This window comes from Bombina bombina, chromosome 3 (assembly GCF_027579735.1).
Source record: "Bombina bombina isolate aBomBom1 chromosome 3, aBomBom1.pri, whole genome shotgun sequence".
Taxonomy (NCBI): domain Eukaryota; kingdom Metazoa; phylum Chordata; class Amphibia; order Anura; family Bombinatoridae; genus Bombina; species Bombina bombina.
Genome location: NC_069501.1, coordinates 736,181,616 through 736,204,434, shown reverse-complemented (window position 1 = coordinate 736,204,434; position 22,819 = coordinate 736,181,616). Strand labels below are relative to the sequence as shown.

Below are 22,819 nucleotides of genomic sequence, written 5' to 3'. Positions count from 1 at the left end.
CCTCTAGCAGAAGCAAATCTGAGTCCAGGAGCGGTTTAGAAGACAGAAATCAGAGAACTTTGCTTTTGTTGTCTTCCATTTCACCGCTGTTTTTTTGTGTGATTTGCGACAGTCATCCTATTCCGGATCGCCAGGTAAGATTAGTGCGAGTAGTAGTAATTCTCCCTATGTTAGCCAGGACATCCATGTGGCTCTTTGCGGGGCGTGCAGCAGTCTCACCTCCTCGTATCTGACAATGCAGCACCGGACCACACAGCTCCCTCCCCGGTAAGTTGAAGGGAATAACACGCTTCTGGGTAGCGCAAGGCTCTATGAGGCACCCTGACACTATGGGATTCTCTAGATTAGGCTCATTGTGAGTGTCTTCGCCAAAGCGCGCCTCAAAAACTTTTAGATCTTGGCAATCCGGCTCAAAATGTGGCAGACAGGAGAGGGTCCCTGTGGGGGTCTCCCGCTGCAATTGCGGTCCTCAGTCCTCCTCTTCTGCATCTATAACTGAATCATAGATAATGAGCTCGTTGTAGCTGAAACACTGACCTACTAGCTGGTGTAGTCTGAGGAAATGTTCATCCAAAAGTACACAGATTGCCTTTTGTAGCTGTTCCATATTAGATGTTGCGCCCCACCCCAAGAAAGTAATTTAATGTCCAAAGAATGCATAGGTTCAAACGGAGGAGCTTGAAGAGCCCCCAGAACCAAATTCAAACTCCAAGGAGGAGAAATTGACTTAATAACAGGTTTTATACGAACCAAAGCTTGTACAAAACAATGAATATCAGGAAGATTAGCAATCCTTCTGTGAAAAAGAACAGAAAGAGCAGAGATTTGTCCTTTCAAGGAACTTGCAGACAAACCTTTATCCAAACCATCCTGAAGAAACTGTAAAATTCTAGGAATTCTAAAAGAATGCCAGGAAAAATGATGAGAAAGACACCAAGAAATGTAAGTCTTCCAGACTCTATAATATATCTTTCTAGATACAAATTTACGAGCCTGTAACATAGTATTAATCACAGATTCAGAGAAACCTCTTTGACTAAGAATCAAGCGTTCAATCTCCATACCTTTAAATTTAAGGATTTGAGATCCTGATGGAAAAAAGGACCTTGCGACAGAAGGTCTGGTCTTAACGGAAGAGTCCACGGTTGGCAAGAGGCCATCCGGACAAGATCCGCATACCAAAACCTGTGAGGCCATGCTGGAGCCACCAGCAGAACAAACGAGCATTCCTTCAGAATCTTGGAGATTACTCTTGGAAGAAGAACTAGAGGCGGAAAGAGATAGGCAGGATGATACTTCCAAGGAAGTGATAATGCATCCACTGCCTCCGCCTGAGGATCCCGGGATCTGGACAGATACCTGGGGAGTTTCTTGTTTAGATGAGATGCCATCAGATCTATTTCTGGAAGTCCCCACATTTGAACAATCTGAAGAAATACCTCTGGGTGAAGAGACCATTCGCCCGGATGTAACGTTTGGCGACTGAGATAATCCGCTTCCCAATTGTCTATACCTGGGATATGAACTGCAGAAACTAGACAGAAGCTAGATTCCGCCCATACCAGTATTCGAGAAACTTCTTTCATAGCCAGAGGACTGTGAGTCCCTCCTTGATGATTGATGTATGCCACAGTTGTGACATTGTCTGTTTGAAAACAAATGAACGATTCTCTCTTTAGAAGAGGCCATGACTGAAGAGCTCTGAAAATTGCACGGAGTTCCAAAATATTGATTGGTAATCTCACCTCCTGAGATTCCCAAACCCCTTGTGCTGTCAGAGACCCCCAAACAGCTCCCCAACCTGTCAGACTTGCATCTGTTGAAATTACAGTCCAGGTCGGAAGAACAAAAGAAGCCCCCTGAACTAAACGATGGTGATCTGTCCACCATGTCAGAGAGTGTCGTACAATCGATTTTAAAGATATTAATTGAGATATCTTTGTGTAAACCCTGCACCACTGGTTCAGCATACACAGCTGAAGAGGTCGCATGTGAAAACGAGCAAAGGGGATCGCGTCCGATGCAGCAGTCATAAGACCTAGAATTTCCATGCATAAGGCTACCGAAGGGAATGATTGTGATTGAAGGTTTCGACAAGCCGAGATCAATTTTAGACGTCTCTTGTCTGTCAGAGACAGAGTCATGGACACTGAATCTATCTGAAAACCTAAAAAGGTTACCCTTGTCTGAGGTATCAATGAACTTTTCGGTAAATTGATCCGCCAACCATGATTTTGAAGAAACAACACAAGTCGATTCGTATGAGATTCTGCTAAATGTGAAGACTGAGCAAGTACCAAGATATCGTCCAAATAAGGAAATACCACAATACCCTGTTCTCTGATTACAGACAGAAAGGCACCGAGAACCTTTGTAAAAATTCTTGGAGCTGTTGCTAGGCCAAACGGCAGAGCCACAAACTGGTAATGCTTGTCTAGGAAAGAGAATCTCAGAAACTGATAGTGATCTGGATGAATCGGAATATGCAGATATGCATTCTGTAAATCTATTGTGGACATATAATGCCCTTGCTGAACAAAAGGCAGGATAGTCCTTATAGTTACCATTTTGAATGTTGGTATCCTTACATAACGATTCAATATTTTTAGATCCAGAACTGGTCTGAATGAATTCTCCTTCTTTGGTACAATGAAGAGATTTGAATAAAACCCCAGCCCCTGTTCCAGAACTGGAACTGGCATAATTACTCCAGCCAACTCTAGATCTGAAACACATTTCAGAAATGCTTGAGCTTTCGCTGGATTTACTGGGACACGGGAAAGAAAAAATCTCTTTGCAGGAGGCCTTATCTTGAAGCCAATTCTGTACCCTTCTGAAACAATGTTCTGAATCCAAAGATTGTGAATTGAATTGATCCAAATTTCTTTGAAAAAAAGTAATCTGCCCCCTACCAGCTGGGCTGGAATAAGGGCCGCACCTTCATGTGGACTTGGGAGCTGGTTTTGGTTTTCTAAAAGGCTTGGATTTATTCCAGACTGGAGATGGTTTCCAAACTGATACCGCTCCTGTGGGTGAAGGATCAGGCTTTTGTTCCTTATTGTGACGAAAGGAACGAAAACTATTATTAGACCTAAATTAACCTTTAGATTTTTTATCCTGTGGTAAAAAAGTTCCTTTCCCTCCAGTAACAGTTGAGATAATAGAATCTAACTGAGAACCAAATAATTTATTACCCTGGAAAGAAAGGGAAAGCAAAGTTGACTTGGAAGACATATCAGCATTCCAAGTTTTAAGCCATAAAGCTCTTCTAGCTAAAATAGCTAGAGACATATACCTGACATCAACTCTAATGATATCAAAGATGGCATCACAAATAAAGTTATTAGCATGTTGAAGAAGATTAACAATGCTATGAGAATTATGATCTGTTACTTGTTGCGCTAAAGCTTCTAACCAAAAAGTTGAAGCTGCAGCAACATCCGCTAAAAATATAGCAGGTCTAAGAAGATTACCTGAACATAAGTAAGCTTTTCTTAGAAAGGATTCAATCTTCCTATCTAAAGGATCCTTAAAGGAAGTACCATCTGCCGTAGGAATAGTAGTACGTTTAGCAAGAGTAGAGATAGCCCCATCAACTTTAGGGATTTTGTCCCAAAACTCTAATCTGTCAGATGGCACAGGATATAATTGCTTAAAACGTTTAGAAGGAGTAAATGAATTACCCAAATTATTCCATTCCCTGGAGATTACTTCAGAAATAGCATCAGGGACAGGAAAAACTTCTGGAATAACTACAGGAGATTTAAAAACCTTATTTAAACGCTTAGATTTAGTATCAAGAGGACCAGAATCCTCTATTTCTAATGCAATTAAAACTTCTTTAAGTAAAGAACGAATAAATTCCATTTTGAATAAATATGAAGATTTATCAGCATCAACCTCTGAGACAGAATCCTCTGAACCAGAGGAACCATTATCAGAATCAGAATGATGATGTTCATTTAAAAATTCATCTGAAAAGAAAAGAAGTTTTAAAAGACCTTTTACGTTTACTAGAAGGAGGAATAACAGACATAGCCTTCTTAATGGATTTAGAAACAAAATCTCTTATGTTAACAGGAACACTCGGAGTATTAGATGTTGACGGAACAGCAACAGGTAATGTAACATTACTAAAGGAAATATTATCTGCATTAACAAGTTTGTCATGACATTCATTACAAACAACAGCTGGAGGAACAGATACCATAAGCTTACAGCAGATACACTTAACTTTGGTAGATCCAGCACCAGGCAGCGTTTTTCCAGAAGTATCTTCTGACTCAGTGTCAATCTGAGACATCTTGCAATATGTCATAGAAAAAACAACATATAAAGCAAAATTGATCAAATTCCTTAAATGACAGTTTCAGGAATGGGAAAAAATGCCAGTGAACAAGCTTCTAGCAACCAGAAGCAATAAATAATGAGACTTAAATAATGTGGAGACAATAGTGACGCCCATGTTTTTTAGCGCCAAAAAAGACGCCCACATTATTTGGCGCCTAAATGCTTTTGGCGCCAAAAATGACGCCACATCCGGAACGCCGACACTTTTGGCGCAAAAAACGTCAAAAATGACGCAACTTCCGGCGACACGTATGACGCCGGAAACAGAAATTTGTTTTGCGCCAAAAAAGTCCGCGCCAAGAATGACGCAATAAAATGAAGCATTTTCAGCCCCCGCGAGCCTAACAGCCCACAGGGAAAAAAGTCAAATTTTAAGGTAAGAAATTTTTTTATTTATTCATATGCATTATCCCAAATATGAAACTGACTGTCTGTCTGTCTGTCAAGGCAAATAAATGTTTGAATACATATATTTAGAACTTTATATAAAAGTGCCCAACCATAGCTTAGAGTGTCACAGAAAATAAGACTTACTTACCCCAGGACACTCATCTACATGTAGTAGAAAGCCAAACCAGTACTGAAACGAGAATCAGTAGAGGTAATGGTATATATAAGAGTATATCGTCGATCTGAAAAGGGAGGTAAGAGATGAATCTCTACGACCGATGACAGAGAACCTATGAAATAGACCCCGTAGAAGGAGATCATTGAATTCAAATAGGCAATACTCTCCTCACATCCCTCTGACATTCACTGCACGGTGAGAGGAAAACCGGGCTCCAACCTGCTGCGGAGCACATATCAACGTAGAATCTAGCACAAACTTACTTCACCAAAGTTTGTAAAACTGATTTGTGGGTGTGGTGAGGGGTGTATTTATAGGCATTTTGAGGTTTGGGAAACTTTGCCCCTCCTGGTAGGAATGTATATCCCATACGTCACTAGCTCATGGACTTGCTAATTACATGAAAGAAACACCTATTTGGTTTTGTGTAAAATTTGACTTGTCCTACGCTGCCTAGTGAGGGGAAAAAACTAATTTTGTAACCGGTTTACAGATATTGCCCTCTCTAGGGTGTATAGGACAGAGCCTGATTTTTATACAAAAACAAGGTTTTTAGTGTCTCTACAATATACTGGTCAACCATTTTACGTTACCTGTGTGTGTGCTCACATGTTCTTGCAGACTACGGGATGTCACAAAAGTTTTCTCACAAATGTCACATTTAAAAGGTTGAGTTCCATGCATGGCCTGGTGCATCTTTAATCCATGCTTATACGTAAATGTTTTTCCACAGATCTATTTCAGGAAGAATAAACAAATAAATCAGCTTTACTAAATTGTTTAGTAGGCTTTATCTACATATAGGATAAGATTTGCTTATTGGAGAAACAATATAATCTGGCCAAATGGGACAAGCCCAGGTATGACGTCAAGGTCTCTTCCAAAACCTGGGTCCCTAATACAGCCACACAAATGCAAGCTCTCAATCAAACAAACTGGGAACAAGTCAGGGTTCACAGACCCATGTAATCACCACAGACATGTACAAGACGTGGTACCTGGGCTTATCCCATTTGGTCAGATGCAGTAACTAACTCTTCCAGTTTTGCTTTTCATCTGAGAGCTTGTAAGAGAGTGCTGGATTTTCTCTGTGTGTTGTATTAATTTATTTTGTAATTTTCCCTATGGGCCTTGCACCCAGGCTTGTCTAGGGTTAACCGCATGTGACTCTGGAGACAGCACCCAGGGCTGAGCATGTTGTAGGGTCATGAGATGTGTACCCAGTCCAGTCTGAGAGTGCAGTCCCCTTCCGTGTTTTGTATATGTCTAAGGTGATTACATGGGTCTGTGAACCCTGACTTGTTCCCAGTTTGTTTGATTGAGAGCTTACATTTGCGTGGCTGTATTAGGGACTCATGTTTTGGGAAGAGACCTTGACGTGGTACCTGGGCTTGTCCCATTTGGCCAGATGCAGTAACCAACTCTTCCGCTTTTGTTTTTTATCTTAACTGAGAACTTGTAAGCGAGTGCTGGACTTTCTGTGTGTGTGTGATAGATATATATATATATATATATATATATATATAAATAATAATCCAAAACAGAGGCACTCGCCGTGAAAAACAAAGAATTTATTCTTTAATGGAATAAATACTTTGTTTTTCACTCACCGCGAGTGCCTCTGTTTTGGATTATTCTATGGATGTTTTGAGTGCACCCCGGTATTCTCACCGGTCTTCATGAGAAAGTTCAAATTTTAATTTCATCACATCAGCATAATCATGATAACATAGTCCCAAACGTTTCGGTACCAAACTGGCACCTTTCTCAATGGGTAAAGAAAACCTGTGTCCCGATATCCTCTATTGAACTCCCACACCTACTCACCTAATATACCCTTCAGTGCAAATGAGACTTCCGGTGTTAATGAGGTGCAGCCCACATCACGCATCATCACTACTTCGGCGATCATCATACGAGCGCATGGCTAATTTACATAGCCGCGCCTACCCGTGACTAAAGTATCCATACGTCACTCTTGATTCCTTTGCAATAGTGGTAAGAAGAGGCATCACCCCGGCAACATCAAGAAGTCTCTTATTATTATATACATTTAAAACATAATATATAAATATATATATATATATATATATATATATATATATATATATATATTAGTCCAATTGTATATTCAACCCTCTAGGGGTCACAGTATCGAGTCGATAGATCCAGGATGTTTCCACTTGAAGATTTTTCTGCCTATCACCCCCTCTCCTTGGGGGAGGCACATGATCAATTAACATAGTCCTCAAGCTGGCAGCCGTATGTCCAGTTTAGAAAAAGTGTCTAGCCACTGGTTGGTCTGATGCTTTATTGTCAATTGCAGCTCTTATGACAATAAGATGATATAGAACTTAAGGATTTTTGGTAGTGCAGATTCTAAGTTTATGTTTACACTAGTAACTATAAACGCCCATTAAGGGTGAGGCGGTCTATTTGAAACAATAAGGCTTGTTTGATTGGGGACATTTTGTGTGAGCTGATTGTAAGTGGGATCTGACACCACGTCTTAAAAATACACAGGGATGTTTTGCATTTACGTTTTTGATATAACAATATTAATGCACATGTTATTGGCTTTATTAGTTTTATGTATTTATATCACAGTGGTATGTTTCACAGTTGAGCTGTCTTATGGTACAGCCCCTGGTATCTTTGCACACAGTCTCCAGGGATTGGTGGCCAGACTGGGGGAGGGTTACACATGCCTATATAAGTCTGCATGTTTGTATTCTCAGGTTGTCAGAAGAAGGGACGCTTGAGGTCCCGAAACGTCACAAATAAATTATTTTTGTACACAATATTCTGAAATCCAGTGAGTGCTTCTACTTATCTACTCTACACACATATATATATATATATATATATATATATATATATATATATATATACACACATACATATATATATATATATATATATATATACACATACATATATCAATACATCAATGTTCTCTACTTGCGCCACTGCCGGGGAGGTCTCCCCCCTTGTTCTGCGACCCATGCCAAGTACATGGTTAAAAACCACGAAAAAAGGTTGCTTCCGCTGCAGTGGTTGCACTACCTGTAGTGGGTTAACCCAGAGCAACACTTTCCAACATCCATGGTCTAATAGAAAGTACCACATCCAACACAGGGTTACTTGCACAACCACGTATATTGTTTACCTATTGCACTGTCCGTGTGGCAAATTTTACGTGGGCAAGACCCAGGATGATCTCAGGACGAGGATGGCGAACCACCGGTCAGCGATTCGGCTGGCAATCAAGAATGGTGATTCGGACCAACCGGTGGCTCACCACTTCTGTACCAGTGGTCATGCTGTGTCTGACCTTAGATATATTATCATAGACCACATACCACGTAACTCTAGCGGTGGCGACAGGGGCAGACGTCTACTACAACGGGAGTCCCAGTGGATTTTTAATTTGGAGACTATGTACCCAAAGGGGCTCAATGTCCAATTGGACTACCAATGCTTTTTATAAATGTTGTAGTGGATGTATGCTCACCGTCTCCTTGTGGCCAGTAGGGAATGTAGGGACAGTTTGCACCTACACTGGCTATGTGGGCCACTTGTTTAATAAACTGGTATAATGAGGTTATGGCTTGGGTGTGCTTTTTGCACCTTGGACCTCTATGTACAATAAGATATTTACCGAAGTAAGGAACACTAGTGTGCATTGAATAGGATGGAGTAGATAGTATTTCTTATTTAAGGTCATTTCAGTTAAGATGTATTGATAGGTCTGTATATGTCCTATAGATGATTGATTCATTAATTTCTTTAAGTCTGTATAATGAGTACTGAAGTAACAGTTTTGACTATGTACTTAAGTCCAGGTGAGGGCATTAGTTTACCACATAAAGAGTGGATCTAGTACATTTAGGCAACCCCTTTAATATATTTTTTCTTTACAGGTTAGAGTGTAGACAAACACTAGATACGTATTTTATGAATTAGTATAAGGGGTTGGTATGATTTATTTAAGTGACTGTGCTTAGGTAAAGGCAGAAATACTAATATGTAACACAGCACTTATTTTAGTTACTCTGTTGCAGGAGAATTGCTGCACTTATGTATGTTTTAGTTAAGATTTTTACTTTGCACTTTTATTTGATTTTGTAGTTTGTCCCCGTTGGCTCTCCCTAGTTCCGGGCGCGCATGCGCAGTCGCGCTACACGGAAGCTGGGAGTCTGATGGCGGTGTCTCACGGTGGGGGTAAGTAGGTATTTAAGGTGATGTTTCATTGATGCCTGTAAGTGGTCTGAGGACGGGGGAGACCCCGAAAACGTTTACTAATAAACGTCATATTTAAACGGAGAGTGCCTTCTTTGATGTGCGAATATTTGAATGCTTGTAAGCGCACCCCGGCAGCTGGAAGTGAAAAGAGTGCTGGTTCCCTGCTTTTGTGTATATGTATATGTATATATATATATATATATATATATATATATATATATATATATATATATATATATATATATATATATATATATATGTATATATGTGTGTGTGTGTGTGTGTGTGTGTGTGTGTGTGTGTGTGTGTATGTATATATATATATATATATATATATATATATATATATATATATATATATATATATATATATATATATATATATATATATATATATTATTAGAAGAAAGAAAAACGAGGAACTGCAGGCTCTGTTTTCCAAAGTGGTTAGTTTAATGAACAGTCTAGTGAGATACACAGTCACAGTGTGCAGGGCTGGATCTGACGCGTTTCCCGCATGCTCACATGCGCTTCATGTGTGTGTGTGTGTGTGTGTGTGTGTGTGTGTGTGTGTATATATATATATATATATACATATATATGTATATATACAGGGAGTGCAGAATTATTAGGCAAGTTGTATTTTTGAGGATTAATTTTATTATTGAACAACAACCATGTTCTCAGTGAACCCAAAAAACTCATCAATATCAAAGCTGAATAGTTTTGGAAGTAGTTTTTAGTTTGTTTTTAGTTATAGCTATTTTAGGGGGATATCTGTGTGTGCAGGTGACTATTACTGTGCATAATTATTAGGCAACTTAACAAAAAACAAATATATACCCATTTCAATTATTTATTTTTACCAGTGAAACCAATATAACATCTCAACATTCACAAATATACATTTCTGACATTCAAAAACAAATCAGTGACCAATATAGCCACCTTTCTTTGCAAGGACACTCAAAAGCCTGCCATCCATGGATTCTGTCAGTGTTTTGATCTGTTCACCATCAACATTGCATGCAGCAGCAACCACAGCCTCCCAGACACTGTTCAGAGAGGTGTACTGTTTTCCCTCCTTGTAAATATCACATTTGATGATGGACCACAGGTTCTCAATGGGGTTCAGATCAGGTGAACAAGGATGCCATGTCATTAGATTTTCTTCTTTTATACCCTTTCTTGCCAGCCACGCTGTGGAGTACTTGGACGCGTGTGATGGAGCATTGTCCTGCATGAAAATCATGTTTTTCTTGAAGGATGCAGACTTCTTCCTGTACCACTGCTTGAAGAAGGTGTCTTCCAGAAACTGGCAGTAGGACTGGGAGTTGAGCTTGACTCCATCCTCAACCCGAAAAGGCCCCACAAGCTCATCTTTGATGATACCAGCCCAAACCAGTACTCCACCTCCACCTTGCTGGCGTCTGAGTCGGACTGGAGCTCTCTGCCCTTTACCAATCCAGCCACGGGCCCATCCATCTGGCCCATCAAGACTCACTCTCATTTCATCAGTCCATAAAACCTTAGAAAAATCAGTCTTGAGATATTTCTTGGCCCAGTCTTGACGTTTCAGCTTGTGTGTCTTGTTCAGTGGTGGTCGTCTTTCAGCCTTTCTTACCTTGGCCATGTCTCTGAGTATTGCACACCTTGTGCTTTTGGGCACTCCAGTGAAGTTGCAGCTCTGAAATATGGCCAAACTGGTGGCAAGTGGCATCTTGGCAGCTGCACGCTTGACTTTTCTCAGTTCATGGGCAGTTATTTTGCGCCTTGGTTTTTCCACACGCTTCTTGCGACCCTGTTGACTATTTTGAATGAAACGCTTGATTGTTCGATGACCACGCTTCAGAAGCTTTGCAATTTTAAGAGTGCTGCATCCCTCTGCAAGATATCTCACTATTTTTTTACTTTTCTGAGCCTGTCAAGTCCTTCTTTTGACCCATTTTGCCAAAGGAAAGGAAGTTGCCTAATAATTATGCACACCTGATATAGGGTGTTGATGTCATTAGACCACACCCCTTCTCATTACAGAGATGCACATCACCTAATATGCTTAATTGGTAGTAGGCTTTCGAGCCTATACAGCTTGGAGTAAGACAACATGCATAAAGAGGATGATGTGGTCAAAATACTCATTTGCCTAATAATTCTGCACTCCCTGTATATATATATATATATATATATACATACACACACACACACACATGCATACACTCTCACAAACTTCCTTCACTTGCCAGGGTGCTGAATAGTATATAAGTATAGGTTAATAGAAGATAGCACTCTCTGGGTACACATACACACATATTTATATGTGTGTATGCGTGTACTTATGTGTGTTTATATGCATTTCATTTGCAGTTAAGTAGATGAAAACATGCAACATTCATTTTTAATAAAGTGTTATACTGTGTATTTACTGTAAATGTTACATTCATATTTTCATACCGGGTTTTCACCCATAAGAATATGCGATCGGGCTTGCGTGCAAGTTGGATGTTTTCAAATTTTTTCTCCACTGAGTTCTATGAGGGAATATGTGAATGCGCAAGCAATATTCTAAGCTTGGCTTTTTACGCTGGGCAGGTTAGAATGAGAGCAAAAAGAGTTTACTTTCAACTAATAATAGGAGCGCAACCAGACGAGCGCAAAAAGCTTACTTCTAGCGCAGTTAACGCTCGAGCAGGAGCGTTAAATAGCACGACACTTGTAATCCGGCCCTAAATGTTTTTTTCCCTAATCAGTCTTTTTTTTAGCAAAAACACATTTGAATAATCTCCTAGTGTGTGTGAGAATATTTGAATGCCCCACCAAGTTTTCCCTAAATTAAATAGAAATGCAGTATTTGGGGGGGATCTTGAACTGAAAGCAGGTTTCTTCTCTGATATGGTTTGTACACAAGCACATGCTTCTCTTGCTCTTATTCTTTTAAAGCTTAATGAATTATGTGGCATGTAACCACTTTTTTTTTTTTTTTTTTTACAAATTTTTTGCTATTACTCCATTTAGACAGAAATAAAGCCTTGTTTTTTTTGTTTTAATTTACCTATCAAAATTATATATACATTTTCTTCTTTTTAAGTAGACAACCCAAGGTAGTGATCTAGGCTCATTTTGGTTTATTTCATGCCACCATTTTACTGCCAAATGCGATCATATAAAAACAAATTGTTAATTTTTTTTACAAACTTTGGGATTCTAACTGTGATTTAAAAGTGATTTACACAGCGCTTGTGCAATCATGACACAAATGATTGTAAAAGCTTCACTGGGATCACCTTTGATCAGAAATAGCAGACATACATGGCTTTGCCATTGGTAATTCAAAAGTCGCTAATTGCAGCTGCACACCACACTTCTATTATTCTCAGCATTGAAGGGGTTAATCTGGTAGCTTGTAAGGTTTTATTATTGTAAATATATATTATAAAAACATTTTTTTTAAATATAAATTATAAAAAAAAAAATGTCTGCAGTGCAGCAATTCTCCTCAACCCTACCACCACCTCCCTTATCCCCCAAATAGCTCTCTAACCCTCCTCTTCCCAATAATCGCGACCATCTTTAATAATTGCAGGTGTTTGCCAGTACCTATAGATACAAATATTTTTCTGTAGTACAGTGGTTCCCCCACCTCCCCCTTCCGGCAATCGTTAGCTAGGGTTTCCTTTTTTTCTGTAGTGTAGCTCCCCATCCCTCTTTCCATTTTTTTTTTCTACATTGTAGGGCACATCACACTCCCTTCCCTCTGCTGTAAGTCCGCCTACCCGCCTCCTGCCGGCATCAGCAGATGATTGTTACAGACGGTGACACACAGTGTCACCGTCTAACGATCAGTCATCTGCTTTCATTTGGACCCAGAGAACCGATGGTGCGCTGGTTCTTAAAGGGCCGCAATACCCAAATGTTGAAACACTTGAAAGTGATGCAGCATAGCTGTAAAAAGCCGACTAGAAAATATCACCTGAGCATCTCTATGTAAAAAAAAAAAAAAGATATTTTACCTCACAATTTCCTCAGCTCAGCAGAGTAAGTTCTGTGTAAAAAGCTATACTCAACTGCTGCTCAGCTGCAGGTAAAAAAAAATGAAGAAATGAACAGCAGCCAATCGGCATCAACAGTGCTGAGGTCATGAACTCTTTTACTGTGATCTCATGAGATTTCATTGTAAAATTCCTTACACTGAATAGGGAAATAAGCTCCTTCCGCTGTCCAAGGACAGACATACTGATTTGTTGCTTAGAAGTCCTTTACAATGGGATGTGGCTATTGAGGAATTTTTGAGGTAAAATATCTTTTTTTTTTTTTTTTTTTTCATAAAGATATTTTACCTCAAAAATTCCTCAATAGCCACATCCCATTGTAAAGGACTTCTAAGCAACAAATCAGTATGTCTGTCCTGGGACAGCGGAAGGAGCTTATTTCCCTATTCAGTGTAAGGAAGTTTACAATGAAATCTCATGAGATCACAGTAAAAGAGTTCATGACCTCAGCACTGTTGATGCCGATTGGCTGCTGTTCATTTCTTCATTTTTTTTACCTGCAGCTGAGCAGCAGTTGAGTATAACTTTTTACACAGAACTTACTCTGCTGAGCTGAGGAAATTGTGAGGTGAGGTAAAATATCTTCCTTTTTTTTTTTTTTACATAGAGATGCTCAGGTGATATTTTCCTGTCAGCTTTTTACAGTTATACTGCATCAGTTTCAAGTGATTTAGCATATGAGTATTATGTCCCTTTGATGCAGACAGATTCCTGGAGCTCAGGAACTTTACAGCAGAGACTGTTGGGGCTTCCTGCAGCTCGGACTTATATATACATTATGCGGTTCAATGACCATGACATACATACGTCCTATTGGGTAAAGGGGTTAAGTATAAAGGTCAAGAAAGGTAGGAAACAGCCGGCGGCTGATTTAAACTATTACGAGATCCAGTGGAGGTTCAATTAAAATATATAGAGAGCACCCATTACTCCCCAACCCACTCCCCCCTATTGCTTACCTTGCACACATGAGGTTTAACTCCTGTATGTTTGAGCATGTGTATTCTTAATGAATATAGCTTGGGGAGTGTCCTGCCACAAATATCACAAATAAATTGCCTTTTTGTTTTTCCTTTTGAGACTTCCGAGTTTGTCTCAATGCGGGAGTGTCGTACCAGATGTGCACGCAAAGATACCTTGTATTGAAACTCTTTCTTACAAAGCTGAAGAAAAGACAAAAACAACACCATAAATTAAGTAATGCTGCAGTCATACAGATCCCCAAACATTACTTACCCGAGCCTAACGTTATATATCCTGTATATATTTTAAATCAAGGGACATTCAGCAGAGACTATATTTCACACTAGTTTGGGATGTGCATTGCACTGGGATGTGCATAGCTATAACAACATATGTTTACATTTTTAAAGTGAACATTTTATAAGTGAGGCATTAGCAATAGAATTATACAAGAACTGCAGTCACTACTTATTAAGACAACATGATGCTTATTGACATCTGCTGAAGAATTGCACACTACATCAAGCTAACCCTATTTTATCTCCTCTGCTTTCAGGTACGTAAATCCCTGTCAATCTGCAAACTATTCACTGCTCTCTGATCCTTTTTACTCTCCTGTAACTCTTCTGGTACGTGAATATTTACATAGAGCAAATGATTATAGTTAGATAACAGTACAACAGATGTAGGGCTAAATTAACAAATGTCTGATTTCTAATGTTCAGTTAATTGCCATGTGATGTTCAATCCTTATAACTACTTGCTATTATTCTAAAATGTATAGCTGTCTTATTCCATAGTTTTAACCTGCCCCAACTTTTATTGTCGGTTTACTTAACATCTCACCCTGACCAGACCAGAATCTAACTTTCCAATTGTCTTTGATTAGCAATCAACTAAATTTAGTGGACTCAGCTGACTGCCCTCCCTGCATATATTTCACACTAGTTTGGGATGTGCATTGCTATAACAACATATGTTCAAATTTTTAAAGTGAACATTTTATAAGTGAGGCATTAGCAATAGAATAATACAAGAATTGAACAAAGATTGGGCAAGGGGCAAGAAAATGGCAGGTACGTTTGAAATATTATGTTTGATATTCCTTACTGTTTTCTTATGCAATTGCTACTGTAATACTGTGCCTTAAGTGTTTAACTGGTTCCCTCTTTTGTAAAATTGCCTAATATCTTCTTATTCCTTTTTGCTGCCTTTTGTCTCTATAACAAACTACATTATTCAATTACTCCTTCTCCCTCTCCACCTGCACTGTTCATTAGCCCATCTCTCTTAAACTTACCTTACTTTTGTACTCATGAACATTGCCTATTCCTAAACACTCTCTCTCCCCCCTGCACCATGTCTGAAAAGCATGTCACTCTCCCTTTTGCTTTTACTAACTGCTGGTGACATCTCCCCTAATCCTGGTCCCCAACAACTGCCTAGCCGTGCACATCCATGTGCACCATCCCACAGACTCAAAAAACAAAAAACTCTCACAACCTTACTCACATTCCTCTTGCATCAAAAGCCAATACCCCTTTTACTTGTGCACTCTTCTGGAACTCTTGCTCTGTTTGCAACAAACTCACTTCTATACATGACCTCTTTATCTCCCACTCCCTCAACCTTCTGGCCCTAACAGAAACCTGGCTCTCTCCCCTAGACACAGCATCCGCTGCTGCTCTGTCACATGGGGGTCTCCACTTCAGCCACACTCCTAGGTCTGGTAATAGACAAGGAGGTGGTGTAGGTATTTTACTTTCCTCTCGTTGCACCTTTCAACAAATACATCCCATCTCTTCCCTCACATTTTTCTCATTCAAAACCCACATGATTCGCTTATTCTCTCCTCTTTCTATACGTGTTTCAGTCATATACCGTCCTCCTGGCTCCTCAACTCAATTTCTAGATCACTTGGCTGCCTGGCTACCTTATTTCCTTTCCTCAGGCACCCATTCCCTCATTCTTGGCAACTTCAACATCCCTCTTGACAATCCCACTGTCTCCTCTGCAACTCACTTCCTCTTTCGGTTTGTCACAATGGACTGATTCTCCCACTCACAAAGATGGTCACTCCCTTGACCTGATCTTTAGCTATCGATGCACTCTCTCAAACTTCACAAACTCCCCCTTTCCTCTTTCTGACCACCATCTCCTTACTTGCAACATATCATCCCTCCCTACAACTCTCCCTCTTTCTGCTCCTCACACCAAACTTCACAGGAGCATCATGTCATTAGATAAACAACAGCTTTCTAATTCCCTCAAACCTCTCCTCTCATCCTTCTCCTTTTCCTGCCCTGCCCAATCTATCTGCCACTATAATTCCACCGTTACATCCGTCCTTGACAATCTCGCCCCTCTTACCATAGCTCGGAAATCAAACACTCATCCTCAGCTCTGGCATACTCCTCTGACACGATACCTATGCAGATGTTCCCGTACTGCTGAGCGGCACTGGAGAAAATCTAGGAGTTCAGCTGATTTTCAACATTACAAAATTAATTTTGAACTCCTACTACTCTGCCTTTAATTTCCATAAGCAACACTACTTCTCTACTATTATCTCTAATCTTTCTTCAAACCCAAAACGTTTGTTTTCCACTTTCAATACTCTTCTCCGCCCTCCCCCACCTCCTAATACAACTTCTCTGTCAGCTCAAGACTTTGCCAACCACTTCAATAACAAAATCAACTCCATCAGAAATGAAATCAGCTCTCAACATAATTCCATTCTCTCACCCCCTCAAATGCTCTCAATCAACCACAACCCACATAACCTTAAACTTAGCTCATTCTCCCCTGTTACTGAGGCACTTATACTGCGCTCACCTCACTACCTGTCCCCTTGACCCTATCCCCTAACAGCTACTCCCCTCCCTCTCTGCCACCCTTACCCCTATACTCACACACACTTTCAACCTCTCCCTCAGCACCGGTATATTCGCTGAAACATGCACTGGTCACACCTATCCTCAAAAAACCTTCCCTTAATCCTACCTCCCCATCCAACTACCACCCTATTTCCCTCCTCCCTCTTGCATCAAAGCTTCTCGAAAAACTAGCTTATGCACGCCTAACCCATTTCCTTACAATAAACTACCTCCTTGACCCATTGCAATCTGGATTTCGTCCCCATCACTCCACAGAGACAGCAATTGTTAAGGTTACCAACGACCTACTTACAGCAAAATCAAAAGGTCACTTCTCTCTGCTTATCCTCCTTGATCTGTCCGCAGCCTTTGACACTGTTGACCACCCTCTTTTGCACCAAACCCTCCAATTCTTCGGCATCTGTGACACAGCCCTCTCGTGGCTCTCTTCCTACCTGTCAAACCGTACCTTTAGTGTAGCCTTCTCTGGGGCCTCCTCTGCCTTGTCACCACTTTCTGTCGGAGTACCGCAAGGCTCTGTCCTCGGTCCCCTTCTCTTCTCAATCTATACGTCATCACTAGGTTCCCTAATAAAGTCCCATGGTTTACAATATCATTTGTATGCCGACGACAGCCAAATCTACTTCTCTGCACCAGACCTATCTCCTTCCTTGCTAAACCGTGTCACTAACTGTCTCTCTCACATCTCTAACTGGGATGTCCTCTCACTACCTCAAGCTAAATCTCTCCAAAACCGAGTTCCTTATTTTCCCCCCTTCTTCTAAACTCTCCACCCCCAATCTCTCTATAACTGTCGACAACTCCATCATTACCCCTACCCCGCATGCCAAATGTCTCGGGGTCACATTTGACTCTCTTTCACTCCTCACATTCAGTCATTGGCTAAAGCCTGCCACTTCCACCTTAAAAACATCTCTAAAATTAGACACTTCCTTACACAAGACACAACTAAGATTTTAATCCACTCTCTCATTCTTTCCCGCCTCGATTACTGCAACTCTGTCCTCTCTGGTCTCCCCACCTGCCGCCTAGCTCCTTTACAATCCATAATGAATGCCTCTGCCATTCTCATCTTCCTTACACGTCGCTCTTCATCTGCTGCACCTCTCTGCCAATCCCTTCACTGGCTTCCTCTTGCCTCTAGGATCAAACACAAAATTCTCATTCTGACATACAAAGCCCTCAACTGCACTGCTCCCCCCTATATCTCAGACCTCGTCTCCAGATACTCTCCCTCCCGTCCCCTTCGCTCTGCTCACGACCTCCTACTCTCCTCCTCTCTTGTCACCTCATCACACTCCCGTTTACAGGACTTCTCCAGACTGGCTCCCATCTTATGGAACTCTCTGCCTCGCTCCACAAGACTCTCTTCTAGTTTTAAAAGCTTCATGTGCTCCCTAAAGACTCTACTGTTCAGGGATGCATACAACCTACGCTAACCTTTCTTTATACCAGTTCCTCTCCTCCATTGCTATCCCCTGAACCCCCTTAGCATGTAAGCCTAAAAGTCCAGCTGTTTGTAGATCACCTTCTTAAGAGCTGACTACAACAGTGCAACTCTTGGCAGGGCCCTCTACACATTTGATCCCTATAATTGTTTTGTTGTACTCCGCATTTGTTTATAGCGCTGTGGAATCTGTTGGCGCTCTACAAATAACTAATAATAATAATAATAATAATAATAATAATAAGAGACTAGGAGGTGGCATAGATATTAATGTAAATACTTTCTTATATTTAAAAACAAAAACAAATGTATTGCATTCAATTAAAATATCTTGTACCTTTGTATAAATATTATAATTATGGAGCAAAACTTTCACTTAAAAAGGGACACTGAACCCAATTTGTTTTCTTTCATGATTCAGATAGAGTATGCAATTTTAAGCAACTTTTTAATTTACTCCTATTATAATTTTTTCTTCGTGCTCTTGCTATCTATTTGAAAAAGCAGGAATGTAAGCTAACGAGCTGGCCCATCTTCGGGTTGAGCACCTGGGTAGAGCTTGCTGAATGGTAGCCACCAATCAGCAAGCACTATTCAAGGTGCAGAACCAAAAAAAGGGCCGTCTTCTAAGCTTACATTTCTGCTTTTTTATATAAAAGATACCAAGAGAACAAAAAAAATTGATAATAGGAGTAAATTAGAAATTTGATTAAAACTGCATACTACATCTGAATCATTAATAAAAATTGGGGTTCAATCTCTCTTTAAGAAGACAGTTTGTGCTTGTCATGGCACGCAATGGGTTGAATCATTGCTTCATGCACGTTGCATATTTGTGACTGGCAACATAGGTGTTAAATCACCAACCATATGTCTGTTCACACACACACACTATTAAAAAGAGACATATATTTGGATCCTACATTTTACTTTTAGGCCGACACCTAGTTTTGAAACCAATTTGTTACATTTTGCACTTTCACAAGTAGAAATCCAGCTCCATAAATAGCTTAATGCTGCTGGCGGTGGCTATATTTGGCATTTGTTTCCTAATGAATAGTCTGAATGCATATGCCAAAGCTTAATTTTAAGACGCCAGTGGCTCCCTTGTGCCTGGGTTTGACAAATGCTGTTTTAGAATATTAAATAGTTTATGTAAAAGATAAGACTGTAGTTAAACAACCAAAGATAGTTGATCACAGGTATGGATATTAGTTATAGATCCTGTTCAGAGTCTTGCAATTACAGTTCTATGAGCAATAATAATAAAATAAAAAGTGTATTATTTAAACTAGTTTCACATCCATAAATATAAAAATATTGTTGGTCACTTACCGGACATTTGAATTCTTTGGACCTTTCATGTGTTAGATTGTGCATTATGAGTGCATAGCGTCTCTGAAACTCCATTCCACACTCGTTGCATTTATATTCAGACTCAACATCCGCAGTCTCTTTTTTGGGTGGTAATATTCTTTTTTTCTTCCCTCTTTGAACCAGTTTCATGGCAGCCTTCAGGTCAAGGAAAAGATAACAGGAAAACCAGTAAACAAAAAAATGTTTTTTTGGACACATTATGTATTTATGGTGCATGGACTATAACAATGCCTTAAACAGAGACTGGTGCACCGTGTCAGGTGGGATGCCTTCATTAGATTTAAAAAACAAAACAAAACCACAACCTAAGAATGAACCAAATCTTTACAAAAACATGCGGGAAAGACCTTAACAGCAGAAAACTTTAAAGGGGAAGAACCATTTGGCTGTGAGAGTAATAATATAATTTGCTGCTCTCTGGGTATTCCATCTAGAATTACGGGGGGAAAATGCCTAAATTTATATGACATGTTTGGTGCATTTTGAATTGAATGGCTGTAGAACGCCGGGCCGTGCCCCTCCTAGTTAAAAATTAATTAGACCTAGGTGTACAAAAATAGACTAATGTTTGTTTTTTAATATATAAACGCTTAATTTTTCAGATATAAACAAATCATAATTAGTATAGTGGCAAATGCATTACAACTATTGCTGTGGTATTTACTGGCATGTACTTAAATGGACACTGAACCCAAATTTTTTTTTTATTTTTTTTTGCGATTCAGATAGAGCATGCAATTTTAAGCAAATTTCTAATTTAGTACTATTATCAATTTTTTTTGTTCTCTTGCTATCTTTATTTGAAAAAGGCATATAAGCTTTTGCTTTTGGTTCAGAACTCTGGACAGCACTTTTTTTTTATTGGTGGATGAATTTATCCACCAATCAGCAAGGACAACCCAGGTTGTTCCCCAAAAATGGGCCGGCATCTAAACTTACATTCTTTAATTTCAAATAAAGATACCAAGAGAATGAAGAACATTTGATAATAGGAGTAAATTAGAAAGTTGCTTAAAATGGCATGCTCTATCTGAATCACAAAAGAAAAAATTTGGTTCAGTGTCCCTTTAAATACAATTCCATGGATTAAGAAACTATATAAAACCGTGGTAGGAACTTTTCCAAATAACTTTTTATTTACAAAACAAATTTTTAGAAATTAATGATAAACAAAAATAAAAAACGTATCCTTTACATCAGGGGGTCGACAAATCTGGTACACACACACACATACCTGCTGCACTGCCGATTTTGGGGTGGTGTTTCTATTTACAAGCTTCTTCTCCAGACCTTTGTGCATCTGGATATAGCCTCCTTCACCAACTGAGCGTTCTCGCAGCTTACTTTTGTAAGAGCTCTCATCCGCAGACTCTATCATATCTAAATTGTTGGTTAGTTCCATTTGTGATTTGGGAGGTCTACCACGTTTTCTCTTGGTGCCCTCTTTACTGCATGTATTAAGTTTTGTTTCTATACTCTCTTTGTCCATATTCTCAGCAGAAAGTGTATCTAGAGCAAGTACAGAACCTAATGATACAGCATCACTGATTACTTTAGGCTTTGGATCTGCACAGATACCAGGAACACTATCTTCTTTTAAATGACTTTGTTGAGGCTGTGTAGAATTTTCAGGAAGCTTTGCTTTACTCAGATCACATAAGACTGACTGTTCATGAACTTCCTCACAGGCACTCGCTTCATTACAAGAGGTTGGCGGAGAAGCAGCTTGAACATCAGAAATATTAACATCTGGAGTAATGCAAAATGTTTGCTGGACCTCCGGCTGGACTGTTGCGACATTGATTACGGCAGGAATGATCACTGCCGGCTGAAGCTCTGATGGAACACTTGAAATGTATATTGCGGTTGTGCCAGCCAAAGAGCTAATAGGCACTTCATCACCACTAACAATCTGCACTGTCGATTCCATTGCTAACTGTGATAAACCAACAGCTATCGGTGGAGATGTGTTGGCAAGTGCCTGGGCATCTGCCTGTGTTGCTTTGGCATCATCACCTTTCATACCCTCACTCTGCATAACAGTCACTTGATGGTTATTTACATCATTAGATACTAATGGTGCTGCATAATCCACTTTGCTTTGATTGTTTTCCATCAAGCTCTTTTCTGATGCCACAGTCTGCACATCCCCTTTCTGATACAAAGTCAGCTGCTTTGATTCCATCTGTTTGTGGACAGATTCACATATTTCCAGCACCTCATGCATGAAGAGATGCCGGGCCAGCATAGCAACCTCAGCCATGTTGCAGAAGTCGAAGCTCAGTTCTGAAGTGTATGCAAACTCAAGAAGTGGAAGGAAGCTTGATCTGAAGAATCCTATAAAAATTAAAGGGAATATAATGTGTAATGCAGTGCTTGACAAATCTGTTTAAAAATTAGAAGCCAGTAAGAATATTTAGGAGCCAAATAGATTCTCTTTTTTGTAGTCCAAAAATTATCACTTTTATCACTTATAAGCAACATCTAAAACATTTTTGGTTCAGCACCTTAAATAGCGCTCTCTTATTGGTGGCTGCATTTAGCCACCAATCAGCAAGTGCTACCCAGGTTCTGAACCAAAGATGGGCCGGCTCGTAAGTTTAAAATTTCTGCTTCTTCAAATAAAGATACCAAGAGAATGAAGAAAAAATTATAACAAGACTAAATTAGAAAGTTGCTTAAAATTCCATGCTCTGTCTGAATTACGAAAGAAAAAATTTGGGTTCAGTATCCCTTTAATTTCTTAATTAAATCAGAGGAATATAAAAGAAAGATGAGGGTACACAAAAACATTAATTACCTATGGGAAATACTTGACCTGGCCACCAGGAGTAGATAACGACACCTCAAACAGAAAACACTGAAATATCCCTCCCACTTCCCCAGTTATTCTTTGTCTTCATTTTCAGGAGGTTGACAGAGAGAC

At 39.7% G+C, this 22,819-nt stretch overlaps 1 protein-coding gene across 2 annotated transcripts in view; it reads right to left on the bottom strand.

The window, feature by feature from the left end:
• ZBTB11 (zinc finger and BTB domain containing 11) overlaps positions 1-22,819 on the bottom strand; it is a 51,871-nt gene that overhangs the window by 17,094 nt on the left and 11,958 nt on the right. For both annotated transcript variants that reach the window (XM_053707549.1, XM_053707550.1), the window contains 4 exons: positions 21,128-22,230; positions 19,852-20,028; positions 14,169-14,372; positions 5,512-5,653 (listed from right to left, as the gene is read on the bottom strand). In XM_053707549.1, the coding sequence (XP_053563524.1) occupies positions 5,512-5,653; positions 14,169-14,372; positions 19,852-20,028; positions 21,128-22,230 (1,626 nt within the window). The remainder of the gene's footprint in view (positions 1-5,511; positions 5,654-14,168; positions 14,373-19,851; positions 20,029-21,127; positions 22,231-22,819) is intronic.